Genomic DNA, 15249 nt, shown 5'->3' with positions numbered 1-15249 from the left:
ATATGGAGATATATTTTTTCTCTAATTTGCATAAGCATTATTTATCATTTGTCAATAATAATACTGTCTTTCAAGTACATGTAATTATTAATAAATTTTTTTATTTAACCTACTTTTTGTTATACTGTATATATAAATAAGGAAAAAGTAATGTTAATAAATTAAATTTCTACTATAAACGTATAAAGTAGTTCTTCGTAGAGTAGAAAACTTTTATATTGGAAATGAATTATTTAGCCATTTTATTCAATATATTTCTTCTTTGCTGCTCAATATATTGTGTCTCAGGTTCTCAGGAGTGCTCGTCATTTTTTCTTGATCGTTATTGTGGTAAGATAACTATTTTCACGCCTTAAAATTTATTATAACAAAGATTATATGATCGTTATACATTTAAAAAGTTAATACTCTATAATTAATTTTAGCATTAAAAAATGGACGATCTGCAGTGGAATGTGGAAGAAGATTTAATATCTCTAGAGTAAATAGATACTTTGTCGTTAAATTTTAAAGATATTCAAACATGCTTTAAATAAATAGAAAATTATTTTTCAGCCGTTTGAAGTTTTTGAAAATTGCTACGATTCAAATAATCCAGATGAAAAACGTTTGGGAACAGCAGAAAAACTCGAAAGATTGTGTACAGTTCTTGATCCTGACGTAAATATTTTTGCTAATAAAATATCTATAAGAAATCAGTGCAATTATAACTGAAAGCAAATGAGCATACGAACTTTATAAATTTTATCTTTATTGCATTTATTTCAGTTTTATTTTTCTTGCTTTTTTTGTATTTTAATAAAATTAAAAAATATATTATGTTTCAGATATATAATGCTGTGAAACAATGTTACCAAACATCAGCATACATTGACTTGAAACAAACTAAAACAGTATTTAAAATAACTGAGGTAAAAAACTTCAAAATATTCTTGATTACATTGTAATACTGTATATATATACATTATAGAACTTTAGTACTATATGTAGTACTATAATATATATTATTAATACTACATATTTTTAATATTTTAAGTATTTATTTATTATTTTTTTAGGTATATAATGCTGTCAAACAATGTTACCAAACAGCAGCATACATTGACTTGAAACAAACTAAAACAGTATTTAAAATAACTGAGGTAAAAAACTTTAAATTATATGTGATTACATTGTAATACTGTGTATATATATATATATATATACACATTAAATACATTCACACATCATTTATAAATAGGGCCACTTTTTGTATATTTGTAATATATTATTATTACAAATATACAAAATGTGGCCCTATTCATAAATGATGTGTGAAGTATTTCGCAGGCCAGTTTGACCCTGAAGGCAGCAATTTGGGCACTACTGAATACAGTAGTTGATCCTCTTTTATTATTTTAATTAAAAGAAAAAAATATTAAAAAATAATTAAATAACTTACAAAATTTTACACATAATTTGTAACTTTTATTCATTTTATTTTATATTTTATAAAATTATATATAGAATATTACAGAGCTATTCATACGAATTTCGGTAAATATTCTTTGTTTGGCAGCTGCTGGCCATTCGTTGCGCTTAAATTAAAAACATTTTTTATTGTAATTTGGGGTTTAATGTCTATAAATTATGATTGTTAATGTTATAAGAAATACTTAAAACATAATTTTTATACAATTTTTATAATTATTTAATAAAAAGCATATTTTTTATTAACAATTTCGATTGTCTAAATCATAAGTAAATTAATAATGATTATTATTCGAATACACAAAAATGTAAAATAAAATATTGACGTATAAATTTTCGACAGTTTTTTTATGCATTATTCATTCTTTTCGAGTCTAATTAACGTTTTAAAATTATTTTATAGTGCTATAAAGTTTTATTCTACATCTGGATAATGGTTTAATTATATATTCTTTACTAATCATAAAATAGAGAAAATTACTGAGAAAATTTCATTATTGTAATTTTTTAAGTTTGCAAATGATGATAAAACTCTCTTAAATAAATAAAATAACATGTTTTTTTTTTAGAATCAGTTTTGTTCTTAAATACAATACAATACAATCTCGGTAATCCGTAATATTTGAAACCGAAACAGAATCGGATTCAATAAGAAGTTTGCCGGATTATTGGAAGTAAAGTGAATTTAATGGAAAGAAAACATTTGTTTATTTGCAAGATTGTACTGTACATTGTATTAATTAAAAACATATACAGGATGAATCAATTTGACTCACCCTGTATATGTTTTTGTTTCCTGCATACTTTCCAAATGTGCCCACCAGTGTCCACTGGCCGAGTCGATATAACCACCGAACACTGGTAACTTATTTAGTCGTGGGTTCGCTCCTCGCCAATGGGCTGGTCACGTAGAATTTTTCGCAGTTTTCTTCACGTTTATGACACCTAAATAGATAGCAGTTTCCCATAAAAGACCTTTCAAGATTTGTGTTAAAGTATTTTGTTTTATATCACAGATCCCCGTGGACCAAATATTTAGGAATTTAGAAAAATACCTTTGTGATAATAGCAGCAAATCCCCGCTATATAGCAGTGTATAGATGGCATTTATTTTATTTTATTTTCAATAAAATATCGTAACAGNCGGGGCAACTTCGTCAATTTCTCTCTTCTTGTAAAGTTGTAATTATTTTAATTATTTTTATTTCCAAACTGATTTTAACCAGTTCTATAGTAAGGAAACATTCCAATAGACAATATGCAAAGCTTTTTTCTCAGTTTACAGCAGTATTTATTACACAAAATTTAAGTAAAGCTTAACATGCCGATCTTGCCCCGGTCTCCCCTAAATTTAGATACTGTACATCGCCGATTTTCCGGCAATTGATGGTCCGGCACCTCTTTCAATCCGGACATAATTACGTGTGGACACCAGAATTTTCCGCGATTTACCAGACTAGGTCACTGGGTCACAGCCAGCGGCACTGTTTTTCGTTTGCTTTCAGTGTTGATAGTACTGTATAGAAAATTTGTTGCCGTTTAGGCTATTATTCTCACGTAAAAGTGACTAAAAATTTTGGGGATAATTTACATAATACTTTGGGGATCATTTTAATTCACATAATTTTTGTTTAAGTCTCTATCAATCACTATTACTTTAGAGATACAGGAGGCGTGTAATTAGTGAATAAGAGTTATATTACTGAATTTTACTACCTACCACTGTTAGTCCGGCAAAATGGATAATCTAACCCGGTTCTGGATCACCAAGAGTGCCAGAAAACCGGTGGTGTACTTCCATCAAATATTTAAAATATTTTATACAACAATATGAAGTTAATTAATTAATTTTTATTTTTTAGATTTGTATTTCTCGTGTTGAAATGAAAGAAGGAAAGGTAATTTTATTTTTTAAAATACATTTATAACTAACATTTTAAAATAATTCGTTACATTGATAATAGCCATTGTGGGGATTGGAGCCGTCAAAATTACAGTTATGCACATTTAGGGTAGGGCCCTGCCAGCAGGTATGTTTTGTCGGACACACCTCCGATTTAGACAAAGAAACAAATAGTTAAGGCGCGAGGGTAAGAGTCACTCCGAAGTCCAGGAATGAATACAAAGTCAAGTACAAATAAAAAGAAAGTTTATTATAAAAAAATAAAATAAAATAAAATTTTAAAACAAAATTATAAAATCCGATTTAGGAAGTTGGCCTACTTCTATCTATAAGAAGATGGGGGTACCTAGTATCCGAACTGCGCGACTCACAACATACTCTATTCACTTTCTCTCTCTGTGCTCTTCACCCTTTCGTCTACTTTCTCTTTTACTCGGTCTTCATTCAGTCTTTCACTAGGTCAGTCGATCAGTCGCTCGGTCCTCAGTCCGTCAGTAAATCACTAAGTCCGCTTTCTCCCCGATCAGTCAACCAGTCATTCAGTCCTACTCTCCCTGAATTTCATCATTTTTTCTATTTTATTCTTCGTTTTTGACCAGTCATGCTTTTGTTCAGGTAGAAGGTAAAGTAATTTGTAAAAAAACATGATTGGTTATCCAGTGGTCCTCCTTCTCTCTTGTCAATGAAGAATGATGTGCGTCCATGTGATATCGGTCATACAACTCCATCGAAAAAGGGGGAAACGACAGCCATTTTCCTCATTTTTTCCTTCGCATGTTGAGATTTATAACAGTTAATTGATAATTGTTTTGGTTTAATTTGTTTCTCTAAATTATTTTAAATCAATATTACTAAAAATTTGGAAAGGAGGTCCCTAAAATCGGAAAAATGGACGAAATTCCTTTACAACGGTGGTTGATATACAAACAATCTCGGTGTCGCGTTTACATACGCATCTTCCAAAAGTGGGTTCAAAGGACATCTGTCTGATAGCTAACGGTTGTTATTTACACAGCCAGACAGAACCAAAAAAAAGGATATAAAACACATAAAGAGTTTAAAATACAATAAAATTTCTGATTATTGAAAATACATTATTAGCAAAATGATTAAAATAAAGTGATTAAAATCATACAGATACAATTCACGAATACATATATATATATATATATAATACCAACAAATTACAGATGTTGGAGGGGGAAATGGTAGGCCTCACACCATTACACAACATATGTATGATGTTTAAATTTATTAAATATTTAATTAAATATATATTAAATGAATGAAAATATTTAATTTGTACTTTATTTATTTATACATTAAATTTAAAATTAAATAAATTTCTATCAATTAATTGTATTNTAAATTTCTATCAATTAATTATATTTTTATATATTATATTTTTATTTTTGTAAAAAGATTAAGAAATTTGTTTAGATTAATATAATAAAATTCATTTTTATTACTAAATATGATTTTCTTTACCATTCAAGTACTGTGGCCTTGGAGGACTTTTTAATCTTCTTCATCGTATTCATCATCATTACTATCCAACGTTTTTTAAACGAATATATTTTAGAATTTAATTATAACAATTTTTTATTAAATTAGATTTTTTCAAGTTGTTAATTTTAAGTTTTATCATATTTAATTAAAACAATTTGATTAATTGAAATTAAAATACATTTAATGAAATTTAAATTTGTATATTACGTAAATTAATTATATTTTAAAATAATAAAATAATTTTAAAATTCTGAGTTAATCGAATATATATGTAATTAATAAGTGTTTTCTTACAAAATTGATATCAATCGTATTATGTTTAGGATATAATATGATTAATAATAGCGAATTGATCTTAAAGTCTAAACTTCAAAATTTTTAAATCTAAAACTTGAAGTAATAATCTTTCAAATATAAATTTAAAAATTTTCGGAAATATGGACAAAACTGGAAAGTAATTTTTAGAAACTATGTAATGGTCTCATTGAGGGAAATTTGCACGAACCATCAGTTTGGAAAGAGTCAAATTTTGACACATTTTTTCTCTTGTATTTTTAAATAAATTTAAACTCGAAAATTGACAATATAGAGAAAATATACATTAAATAAGCTTTAAATTGATACATTAAGACGAGGGATGCTTTTTAAGACAATTCTCAATGATCTTCGCAGACACTTGATCCCACGATACTGTCATAAGATATAGAGCATCATATAGACAAGTTCTTTTAGCAATAGTAGTCGAACCAGTTCGTCTTCTACTATCATCTAATTCTCCTAAAATTTTTCCATATATTTTAATTTCTGAAGTATGCCTTAGTTAGATACGATTACGTGATCGCATGGCTTAATCAGTGATCAGAGAATATTCACAAGAAGCAATATTATTTTAATGTTTCTTAATGATGCATTCTTAAGACATGAATATGCTGTTGAAACTTCTATCGACAAACAATGTTCCGTTACAAGTTTATATTCCGTTTAAATAACCAGTTGTTAAAAATGTAAGTTACCTTCTAGGCATTTGCAGCAGAATACTAATTTGTAAGTGTGCTTAACGTCCTTAAAACATATTTACTTTTTACAATCACTATAAGTCTTTTTTCTGGCTTTGAATATTAGCACACAAAAAATTGTAATGTGTTTCTTCAGAGATTTAAATCTGTTAGGATGTTCGTGTTTAAATACGTTTGTATTATCAGGCATTGCACGAAAATAAAGCGCTGTTTTGTGTGCATTATAGATATTTCTTGGTGAATATTCAGGAATAATGTTTGGTCATTCTGTCTTTATCCATAATTCAGTTGATACAGAATCAAAACCTTTCTCCTATCTACGAGTGCATCTATACCTATGGTTGTCTCCTTTTATTCGCCGGTTGAACCACTCATCGTTTGCAATAAATCTTTATTTCCAAAATTTATAGTTAACGTTTCTGCTCTTCTGCATTAGTAGTTTTATAAAAAGAAGAGTGATTTACGAAAGTTTTTTAAAACATTATTAAACCAAAGCTTCAAAGCTGACTCAACTTCACTGTATTTTCCTATTTGATTTCTTTTGCGAATCATGTGATCATATTTTTCAATTTTCAATTTTTTTTTTGTCTATTGACGTTTTAATGCTCACTCTGTTCTTTAAATCTTGCATAAAACTGGCCTGAAATTTTTATCTGCGCAACATTGATTCATTGTTGACAATTTCTCATAGCAATCTAAAATTTTACATTCTTTTGGCATGTCTTTTTGTCTCTTATTTGCGTCTTTCATTACGCTAAGAAGTACAATATAGGACCTTTGACTTAATTAAATAATAATGAAGAACAACTCTTCAACAACAGGAAATAGCTAGTCTATAAACGAAGCATCCAGTGTCCGAACTGAAAATTTAAACAATAGTAATGTGCACAGCATTGAGTTCAAGATTAAAACGGACGTTTAACGAGAGTAAACGTCTAAATTTTTGTTTTGCAACATCATAATGTTAGAGGTCTAATAAGAATATCCGCGAATACAATAAGCAACACCTACTGTATTTAAAATTAAAGGTCTTGATGTAAACTGATGTCAGATTGTAGTCATGTAAAGAAAAATATTATAATGTTTATTCTATCTGTATTTAAATATTATTTATAAGTTTTGTTTTAGAAATAGATTTTTATGAAATAAATCCTTCAAGTTAAATTTGAAAAAGTGTAGAAAGTACTGTATTTCACATCTATAAAATTACTTTTGCACAGAACTAACTATAATTCTATGCAAAAAATGCTCTATTTAATTTCTAATCAAGAAATAAAAAACAAATTTAGCCATAAAAACAATTATGCTATATTATTAAATTGTACAGTATGATTTTATAATAATTATATTATTATAATAATATAGCAATTCATTTGGAAAATTGCGTAAAATGATATTCTTCATAGTTTCAGAAAAATTTTTTTAACCTTCGCGAATATTTCTGTAAAATATGATGGAACAAGTCTAAACAAAGATACATAAATCAAACTTAATTATTTTATTAAGAAAGGATTACCGTGACAAATTCGTGACAACGTGACGGAAGAAATTATTCGATATATGATATGTACTCGTCAACTACTTCTTGTACCAACGAAATTTACACGTGGTGTTTAACAAAACCACGTGTAAATTTCGAACCTATTCTATGTTTTCTTAAGATAACCTGAGTATCCCCGTGTACAGTACATTAGCTAAATAAAGATTATATACTCTGTACATTCACCTATCTCAAGCTCGAACAGAAAAAAAAAATGAAAATAAAATTAACGATTAGACGGTAGATTATCACGTGCATAAATACCATTAAACATAAATTTATATTTAAAATTAAACGTTTCATAACGCAGAGAACACATATTTTAGTTGTATCACACGCCTGAAAACTCTTATTCCACTCACGTATACTTCCTGTGAATTAGTTTTTTAGCGCTAATATAAAAAGTTTGAATAACATTTTAATAACATATTATCTCGAAAGCAATGTATTTATCAGCATATATCTGAGAATATAATTTTGTTTATAATTTTTTAAATATTTAACAATAGTCTGATAAACGCAACCGAAATATTATCAGGAGTCACAGTAATGACTCTCCACCAAGTAAAAAAGTCACTGACTGACTACATATACAGGAATCAGTGTTGCCGATTCTCGGGGATCGATTTCGCCACCCCCCAAACACCTATAGTAATTCTGAATATCCCGTTCGAAATAAAATTGTTTTCTTAGCTATTGTGCAAAATTTCAATATTTTCTATGAAGCGGTTGCCAAAATATAAACAATTTAAAATTGCAAAAATAACCAAAAAAGCTGTATTTTCTTCTGCTTTATCCGGCACTGCAGACGTACTGGTACGTAGAGAAAAAACTACTGGGTCTAGAAAGCTCAAACTTTAAACTTAAGCTTTTCTCATTGTCAGTGAGGTGCTCGCAAAACTTCCGGGTCGATAGGTCAAAGTTCATGGGACTTCCCTTAATTCAGTTTTACAGCTTAATTTTATGCTAATAAAGATAAAATTGAATGGAAACATGAATTTAGTTCAAAATGTTACTCAGAATTACAGAAGCTAAAATATATGTCAATTAAAACTTTTTATAATGATTTTTCTAAACGATATATTAAATTATTTATACCTTATACTTATTAAAAATATCGAAGTACTGGCTAATGTATCGGCGATGCTCGATTATCTTAATAAAACATCGAACAAGTTCGAAAAGTACACTTAGTTTACACTTGTTAAACGTTGATATAAAATCTATTTTTTTTAAATAATTAATTAATAAGTAATTTTGTATAAACCTGTTCCATTGTATTTGACAGAAATATTCGCGAAGGTTAATTACTTTTTTATAGAAATATTTTATATCAGTTCAATCTGCAACAAAATAATTTAAAATGATATATTTCGTGACATATAATAATATAGGGGAGACCGGGGCAAGATCGGCATGTTAAGCTTTACTTAAATTTTGTGTAATAAATACTGCTGTAAACTGAAAAAAAAAGCTTTGCATATTGTCTATTAGAATGTTACCTTACTATAGAACTGGTTAAAATCAGTTTGGAAATAAAAATAATTAAAATAATTACAACTTTACAAGAAGAGAGAAATTGACGAAGTTGCCCCGGGTATAGGGGCAAGATCGGCAACTTCTCTCTTTTTGTAAAGTTGTAATTATTTTAATTATTTTTATTAAAGTTGCCCCTGGTATAGGGGCAACAGTAATGGGGCAAGATAGGCACGTATATAAAATTATGTTATTAACAATGTATAAGTTGGAATTCACTATTAAAACAAAGAAATACAAATCCAACACCCATTTAATATTATTACAACGAAATGCAAGTTCAAAGACATATATACATGAATAACAAATGCAAACATGTTTTCATTTATCATCTGTTTGATTTTTATCCTTTGCTTCTAATGTGGCTTTATGTTGCCGATCTTACCCCGCTAGTCATGATTTCGAAACATTAAGTACAACCCTGAGAACAGAATGCCAAGCCACGATCTGGCCACGTGAATAAGTTGAAGTTACATCCTTCTAACAGGAAAAGTAACTTTCGTTATCATGGAATTATAACAAAACCTGCCAATTCAATATAAATGGAAAAAAAATATTATATGGAATTGAACGAAAATGAAAATTTGCTTGATAATTCAACTACGCTTGTTGGAGAACAATAAAAACACTACACTCAACAAGCCACCAATAAAACTCAACTGCCTAACCTATAACCAAAGTCTCCTTTTAATTTGTTTTTAAAAAAAAGCGCTTGACAAACTTGCCCCGCATGCCGAAGTTGCCCCGGTCTCCCCTATATTTAAATTATATTAAGGAATATATGTAAATAAAAAAAGAAAGATAAGTTTTCCTGGTTTTCAAATCTGTTCGATGTTTTCTATGCTCGAGCATTGCCTGGTACATATGCTAGTTAATAATAATTTTAAAAAGAAACTATTATACTCTATATTCGTCAATTAATATCATACATAATTAGCCCTATTTAATTATATCGAATAACCTAAGTCGATTACACTAGGCGATAGAATCTGAGAGTCAAATTTAATACAAAGACACAGAAATTCCTGCAAAAATTGTTCACTAGTCTTTGCATTAAACTTGAAGGAAGTTTGGTTTCCTTGTATTTACAAAGAACCTAATCTTTCTTTAAAAATAATTAGGCGAAGATCTTCGAGGAATTGCATGTGATATGATTACTGCTAATAAGAAATTCCTATTCTTCGTTCTCATATAATTGAAGCAACTTAATTTAAAGGCACGATGAAAATCGATCAACTTTAATGAAAGTATATCAAAATACAAAAGAATAACCTATATGATTCCACTTTATCCTGTGTCTGGAAATGTTTAGAGAAATATTGAAGCGACATGTCTGCTAAAGAGACATAAATAAAACATAAAATAAATACATATTTGAATATTTTATTTTAGATTTAAATTCTCAATAATTTATACAGCATATGCTACAAAATCAGTCAGGAATAAAAACTCTTAGCGGAAAGTAATATATAATGTAAGCTATATAATAATAAAATATTTTCATATTTTCATTATATATACATAGTATAGTATATACATATATTACAATATATATAATAATATAATATATGTCAAAAACCTCACTGGAAAAATAAGATATTGATATCTTACAGAATATGAATTTCAATCTTTTTCTGTTGGTTTTTTCAAAATATTCTAAGTTACGCTGACGTTTGCCATTTCCATCTTGTTTGTTTTTAAAATGAGTTTTTTGGGGGACAAATCGCCTATCAAAAGACAATATCTTATTTTAGGCACTGTTTATATTTTGATTTAGTCATCACGATATTCCTTTTCTGTACAGAGATCTTCAAATATTAATCTTTTCAATGGAAATTAATAAGAAATTCCCATGTTCGTTTAGAAGAACGTAAGCGCTATTCGTTTCGCTTGTTTGGCTAAAGATAAACCTTTTCCATTCAAAAATTTCTAATTTGCAAAAAATATACTCATCTATAGAAAGACGAAAAACATTTTTCGTTACATTTTATGACACATTAAATAAATAAGGATTATAAGTTTGAATAACTACAGGTATATATATTTATATTTATAGATAATAAAAATATGGAAATTGTCTCTGCTCTGGAAGTAGTGCTCTTCATTTTTTCATTCTTAAACTTTTTGAAATTCATCTAAAAAAATAAATAAATAAATTTTACTAACAGTATGATTATTCCATTAATTCACATTAAAAAAAAATAACTTACTATCTTATTAATTCTTTCCCAACGATTATTTTGTGACTTAGCTTTTAGAAACCAATTTAGATAAAAATCCTCCAGAAGACTTAGTTTTATCAGAATTTACTTTTTCATCAGCACCAGAGTTCTCTTTAGATTTACACTCGCTATTTAATTTACAGATGAATTAAACTATCTCAGATAATAAGTGATGTGTTTCGATTTAATTTCACTTACTTCTGATAAACGGAGCTATCGATTCCGCAACCTTTCTCCAACTGTGTTAAATACATTTCTGTCGTATCCATGTCGGCAGCGATACTATCCATATGTTCTTCTACATTCCCGAGTTGCTCTATAATCAAATATTTTCAATAAATAAAGTATAAATGTTTAACGAGTCTGCAAACGGATGAAAATCATTATTAGTTACTGTATACATTTTACAATAGGCCTATAAAGATTCAAAATTGTAGATTTTAAATATTTATAATAATTAATACTCATTTTGCTTTTTACCAATTTTAAGTTTTTATAATTTCTTTAAACATTATTTCTCAAGATTTAGATATTTTTAAATTTAAAAAAATACTATTTTAAAGATTCTAAGTCAATAAAAATAGTTTACCTTTTTGTTCTCCCAAAGCGACCATAGTATTTCTTCCGACATCTTCAGCCTAATGGAAAAATATCAAAATAATTAGAATTTCAAACTGATTAGCAATAAAATAAAAAAATTAAATTTTAAAATAGTCTAACCTCTTCACCTAGGCTTAACATCCGCCGTGTACTTTCAATTGACTAAAAAACCAGAAAATTTTGCTGATTTTAATGTTTAGCGTACAAAATTTAAATAAATTAAATTAATGTTTAGCTTATTTAATTAAAATCATCATATTCAAGTAAGAATCAACATTGAATTGTAGAATATACTCTTTAATTATTTACAGGATTTATTTTTAAATCTTTGCTATAGGCTTACTGACTTCTAAATAGTTGCTAATATAAACACGATATAATCTGTACTAAATTTGTTTTGTTTCAACGTAGATTATATTTGTTTTCGTTTCACTTAAATAGTTATAAGGAACTTTAGGAATTAATATATAAATTATGTAACACTACTTTTATACTTTTCTACTACCATTTTGTAACGCTCCTTAAAGTGTTGCACATACTCCCCTCAAAATTACGTATTCTAATTCATATCCTAAATCGCCCAGCTTAATTGTACTAAGGTATAATACATAACACAGGATACTGAATGTTAGGTTATTTTATCAGTTAAGTACAAAGCAGCGACCTAAGTATAGTTCGCTATGCAACGCTCTGGAAACAAAAAACGAATAACTCTGTCTCATCCAAGGGTTGCGATCCTAACATTGCGGGACGTTTATGCAAACACACCACCTTTTGTAAAGTATGTAACAATCATCAGCATACTCATCCATATCTGCGTAACGTAATTTATGGGCAGCTCCTATGTTTATAAAACAAAGAATAAGTTAAAATTAATCGCCTTAGTTGGCTATATAAGGGCGGATATTTAAGGGAGAAAAATAGAATGTTTAAATTTAAAAAATTGCTTTAAAAATATGAAAGAAGTAAATTTTAGAAGATAAAATAAAATCGCAATCTAACGAAATCGGATGCGCCCCATTACTATGGGCTGAACAAAAATCATTTTCATCTCAAACAACTAAAAACACGAAATTAATTAGGAAAGTATCTGATAAATATATAATTACTATCAAATTAAATTACATAACAAACTGAAATCAAAATGTGGTGTAAGTATTTGAAATCGTCTATTAAATCTTCGAGTCTGGAGAACTAATCGCGGTACTTCCGGTTTACTGAAGTGCGATTTTAGACTTGTATGATTGGCAAAATATACATTATGTGTCGTACATAAACCTTTGATTTTGATATATATATATATACATACAAGCAATTATTTATTGTGACATCGTTACAATGCCGGGCTGCAATTTTTAATCATATTATTAATTTATTTTATTTAAAATATATCCTCGTCATCTCAAATTAGAAGTGGCTTGCTCCTGTACATCATACTTTTCCTTTAAGAATAGCGTCATACCGGTAGACACGACTACAACACCTTAACAGGGGAAGCACGACTACATCTAACACCTTATAGGGGGAAATTTTTGAATTGAAACAAAATGACTTCCGATTAGCATCGGAAGTTTCTATATTCAGGACTTCCTGCCCTTAAGGCTTCTATACCTGTCGCATTCATCCATCTCACTCCATTCTCGAGATTAAGGAATGAACGACGAACGGACGAACGATAATGGGAATTTATAAGTCTACATTTTTTCCAAAATTGCAGTCCAATTAATATATAGATGTATAAACGTTTAAATACAAAGTAATTTATGATATGCAAATCAGTATGAAAGATATTTTTCTACACTCCTCACTAAAAGAGCATTTTTATGTTTTTCCAATNGATTAAGAAATTATAAGTCTACATTTTTTCCAAAATTGCAGTCCAATTAATATATAGATGTATAAACGTTTAAATACAAAGTAATTTATGATATGCAAATCAGTATGAAAGATATTTTTCTACACTCCTCACTAAAAGAGCATTTTTATGTTTTTCCAATTAGCAAAAAAACTACAGACAAATTTATTGCAAAATAAAAACCTGCAGAAAAATAAAATCATATTTTATGGAATGTGAATTTCAATCTTTTTCTGTTGAATTCTCGAAAATATTCCAAGTTATGCTGACATTTGCCATTACCGACTCGTTTATGTTCTTTAAATGGATATTTTTTTAAAATCGCCTATCAAAAAACAATATCTTAATTTATATACTATTCATACTTTCATTTAATCATCGCGACATTCGTTTCTTTTGATTCTGTTTTCAAGTAATCGTTTAGAATAAGATCAAAGTCCCAAGAAAACTTGAGACTCGTTGTAATTCATACTTTTATAAAATTAACGTTAGTTTTAAGTATTTTATTTTCTGTCAGTAAAAATGTTTTTAATTAATACAGAAACATTCTGCGTATTTCTTTTCTTTAAAAACAAAAGGCTAAAGGGGCCCGCTCTACTTCAGGCCCCATACAAAATCACTACGGCCTTCAGCATAAACCACGGGTGGGCAAGCAAACGTTCAGTGGGAGCCGAAATGTAGGTTTTGCAAAATGCATGGGAGCCGCAGTTCTGTACTTTTTTATTCTGTACCGCAGTTCTGTACCGCGATTTTATTATACAATATAAATATAATATAAAACAAATATTGAATTTTTTTAATAAACATATTTTCACAAAATTGTGAAAATAAAATTGTAAAAAAAAGTAATAAAAAGCAGAAATTAACACTTTCAACAAGAGCCGCATGTAACTCAAAAAGAGCCGAATTTTCACATGTTTGGTATAAACTGAAGGAGCAGGCTTTAATTTTGGAAGGAGCCGAGTTGAAAGAATAAAAAAANTGTTCTAGAGGTAGAGTACCGAGGTACCACTATATTTGATTAATGCAATTTCGAAATCAAGGGTATCCTGTATATATATACACGTACGATGCTCTGTTTTATAGCTTGTGCTCCCCTTTGTTTTATATAGTCTGTGGGCGCCGCGAGTACCGATGAGTATCGTTTTTATCCATTATATCCGTGTATAAAAAGAAAACCTATCGTTCAGTTTTATTGTTAGGCTTATAGCAAATACTCATCAAATTCGTCAATTTATTTGCTTTGAGTGTATTTACTAATAAGTGTATTTTGTTATTACTAGACTATTATTTTTTTAAATTTTGATATAGTTAAACATATATTAGGCAAGGATTCAAACTACTTACAGTGTTGAATGCATCTTTGAAAATACTTTTCAATCCTCCCAGTGAGTAGGGATTGTAATTTGCATCGTCAGAAGGATTAATAGCCATAATTAATCAATTATTATTCCCATTTTATCGTAATGCGACAATTATGACCACAATGCGACACGATACTGTAAACTCCCAATCAATGAAAGCTTGGTAACATCCGAAGAATATAATTTGTCTTTACATATTTATTTTTTAAGTTTTTACCAAACTCTGTGTCATTA

General features: G+C 28.4%; 1 protein-coding gene and 1 long non-coding RNA gene across 4 annotated transcripts; one reads left to right on the top strand and one right to left on the bottom strand.

The window, feature by feature from the left end:
* Positions 1-215: 215 nt before the first annotated feature.
* Positions 216-4927, top strand: LOC111630262. 2 transcript variants are annotated; one of them, XR_002757486.1, is made up of 6 exons: positions 222-330; positions 426-481; positions 556-660; positions 828-911; positions 3333-3368; positions 4870-4927. It is a non-coding gene; the product is annotated as an uncharacterized LOC111630262 (long non-coding RNA). The 2 variants fall into 2 exon arrangements; XR_002757485.1 differs by having other exon boundaries at positions 216-481.
* Positions 4928-10170: 5243 nt separating this feature from the next.
* LOC111630255 lies at positions 10171-15153 on the bottom strand. Of its 2 annotated transcripts, none has more exons than XM_023374332.1 (6): positions 14999-15153; positions 11917-11958; positions 11786-11834; positions 11395-11512; positions 11185-11324; positions 10171-11109 (listed from the first exon to the last, which is right to left on the bottom strand). In XM_023374332.1, the coding sequence occupies exons 1-5, from the start codon at positions 15083-15085 to the stop codon at positions 11222-11224; spliced, it is 399 nt and encodes a 132-aa protein (XP_023230100.1). In that variant the 5' UTR covers positions 15086-15153; the 3' UTR covers positions 10171-11109; positions 11185-11221. The 2 variants fall into 2 exon arrangements, with proteins under 2 accessions (XP_023230100.1, XP_023230101.1); XM_023374333.1 differs by having other exon boundaries at positions 10171-11106.
* Positions 15154-15249: the final 96 nt, after the last annotated feature.

This window comes from Centruroides sculpturatus, unplaced genomic scaffold (assembly GCF_000671375.1).
Source record: "Centruroides sculpturatus isolate CEXI.00-Female unplaced genomic scaffold, Cexi_2.0 scaffold645, whole genome shotgun sequence".
Lineage (NCBI taxonomy): Eukaryota > Metazoa > Arthropoda > Arachnida > Scorpiones > Buthidae > Centruroides > Centruroides sculpturatus.
This window is presented reverse-complemented; position numbering and strand designations above follow the sequence as displayed.

Coding starts and splice junctions, on each gene's coding strand:
- LOC111630255 (XM_023374332.1), bottom strand. CDS start 15,085: ATGGCTATTAATCCTTCTGACGATGCAAATTACAATCCCTACTCACTG. Junction 11,513..11,785: donor CGCTTTGGGAGAACAAAAAG/GTAAACTATTTT, acceptor ATTTGATTATAG/AGCAACTCGGGAATGTAGAA. Junction 11,325..11,394: donor GATAGCTCCGTTTATCAGAA/GTAAGTGAAATT, acceptor TAAATTAAATAG/CGAGTGTAAATCTAAAGAGA.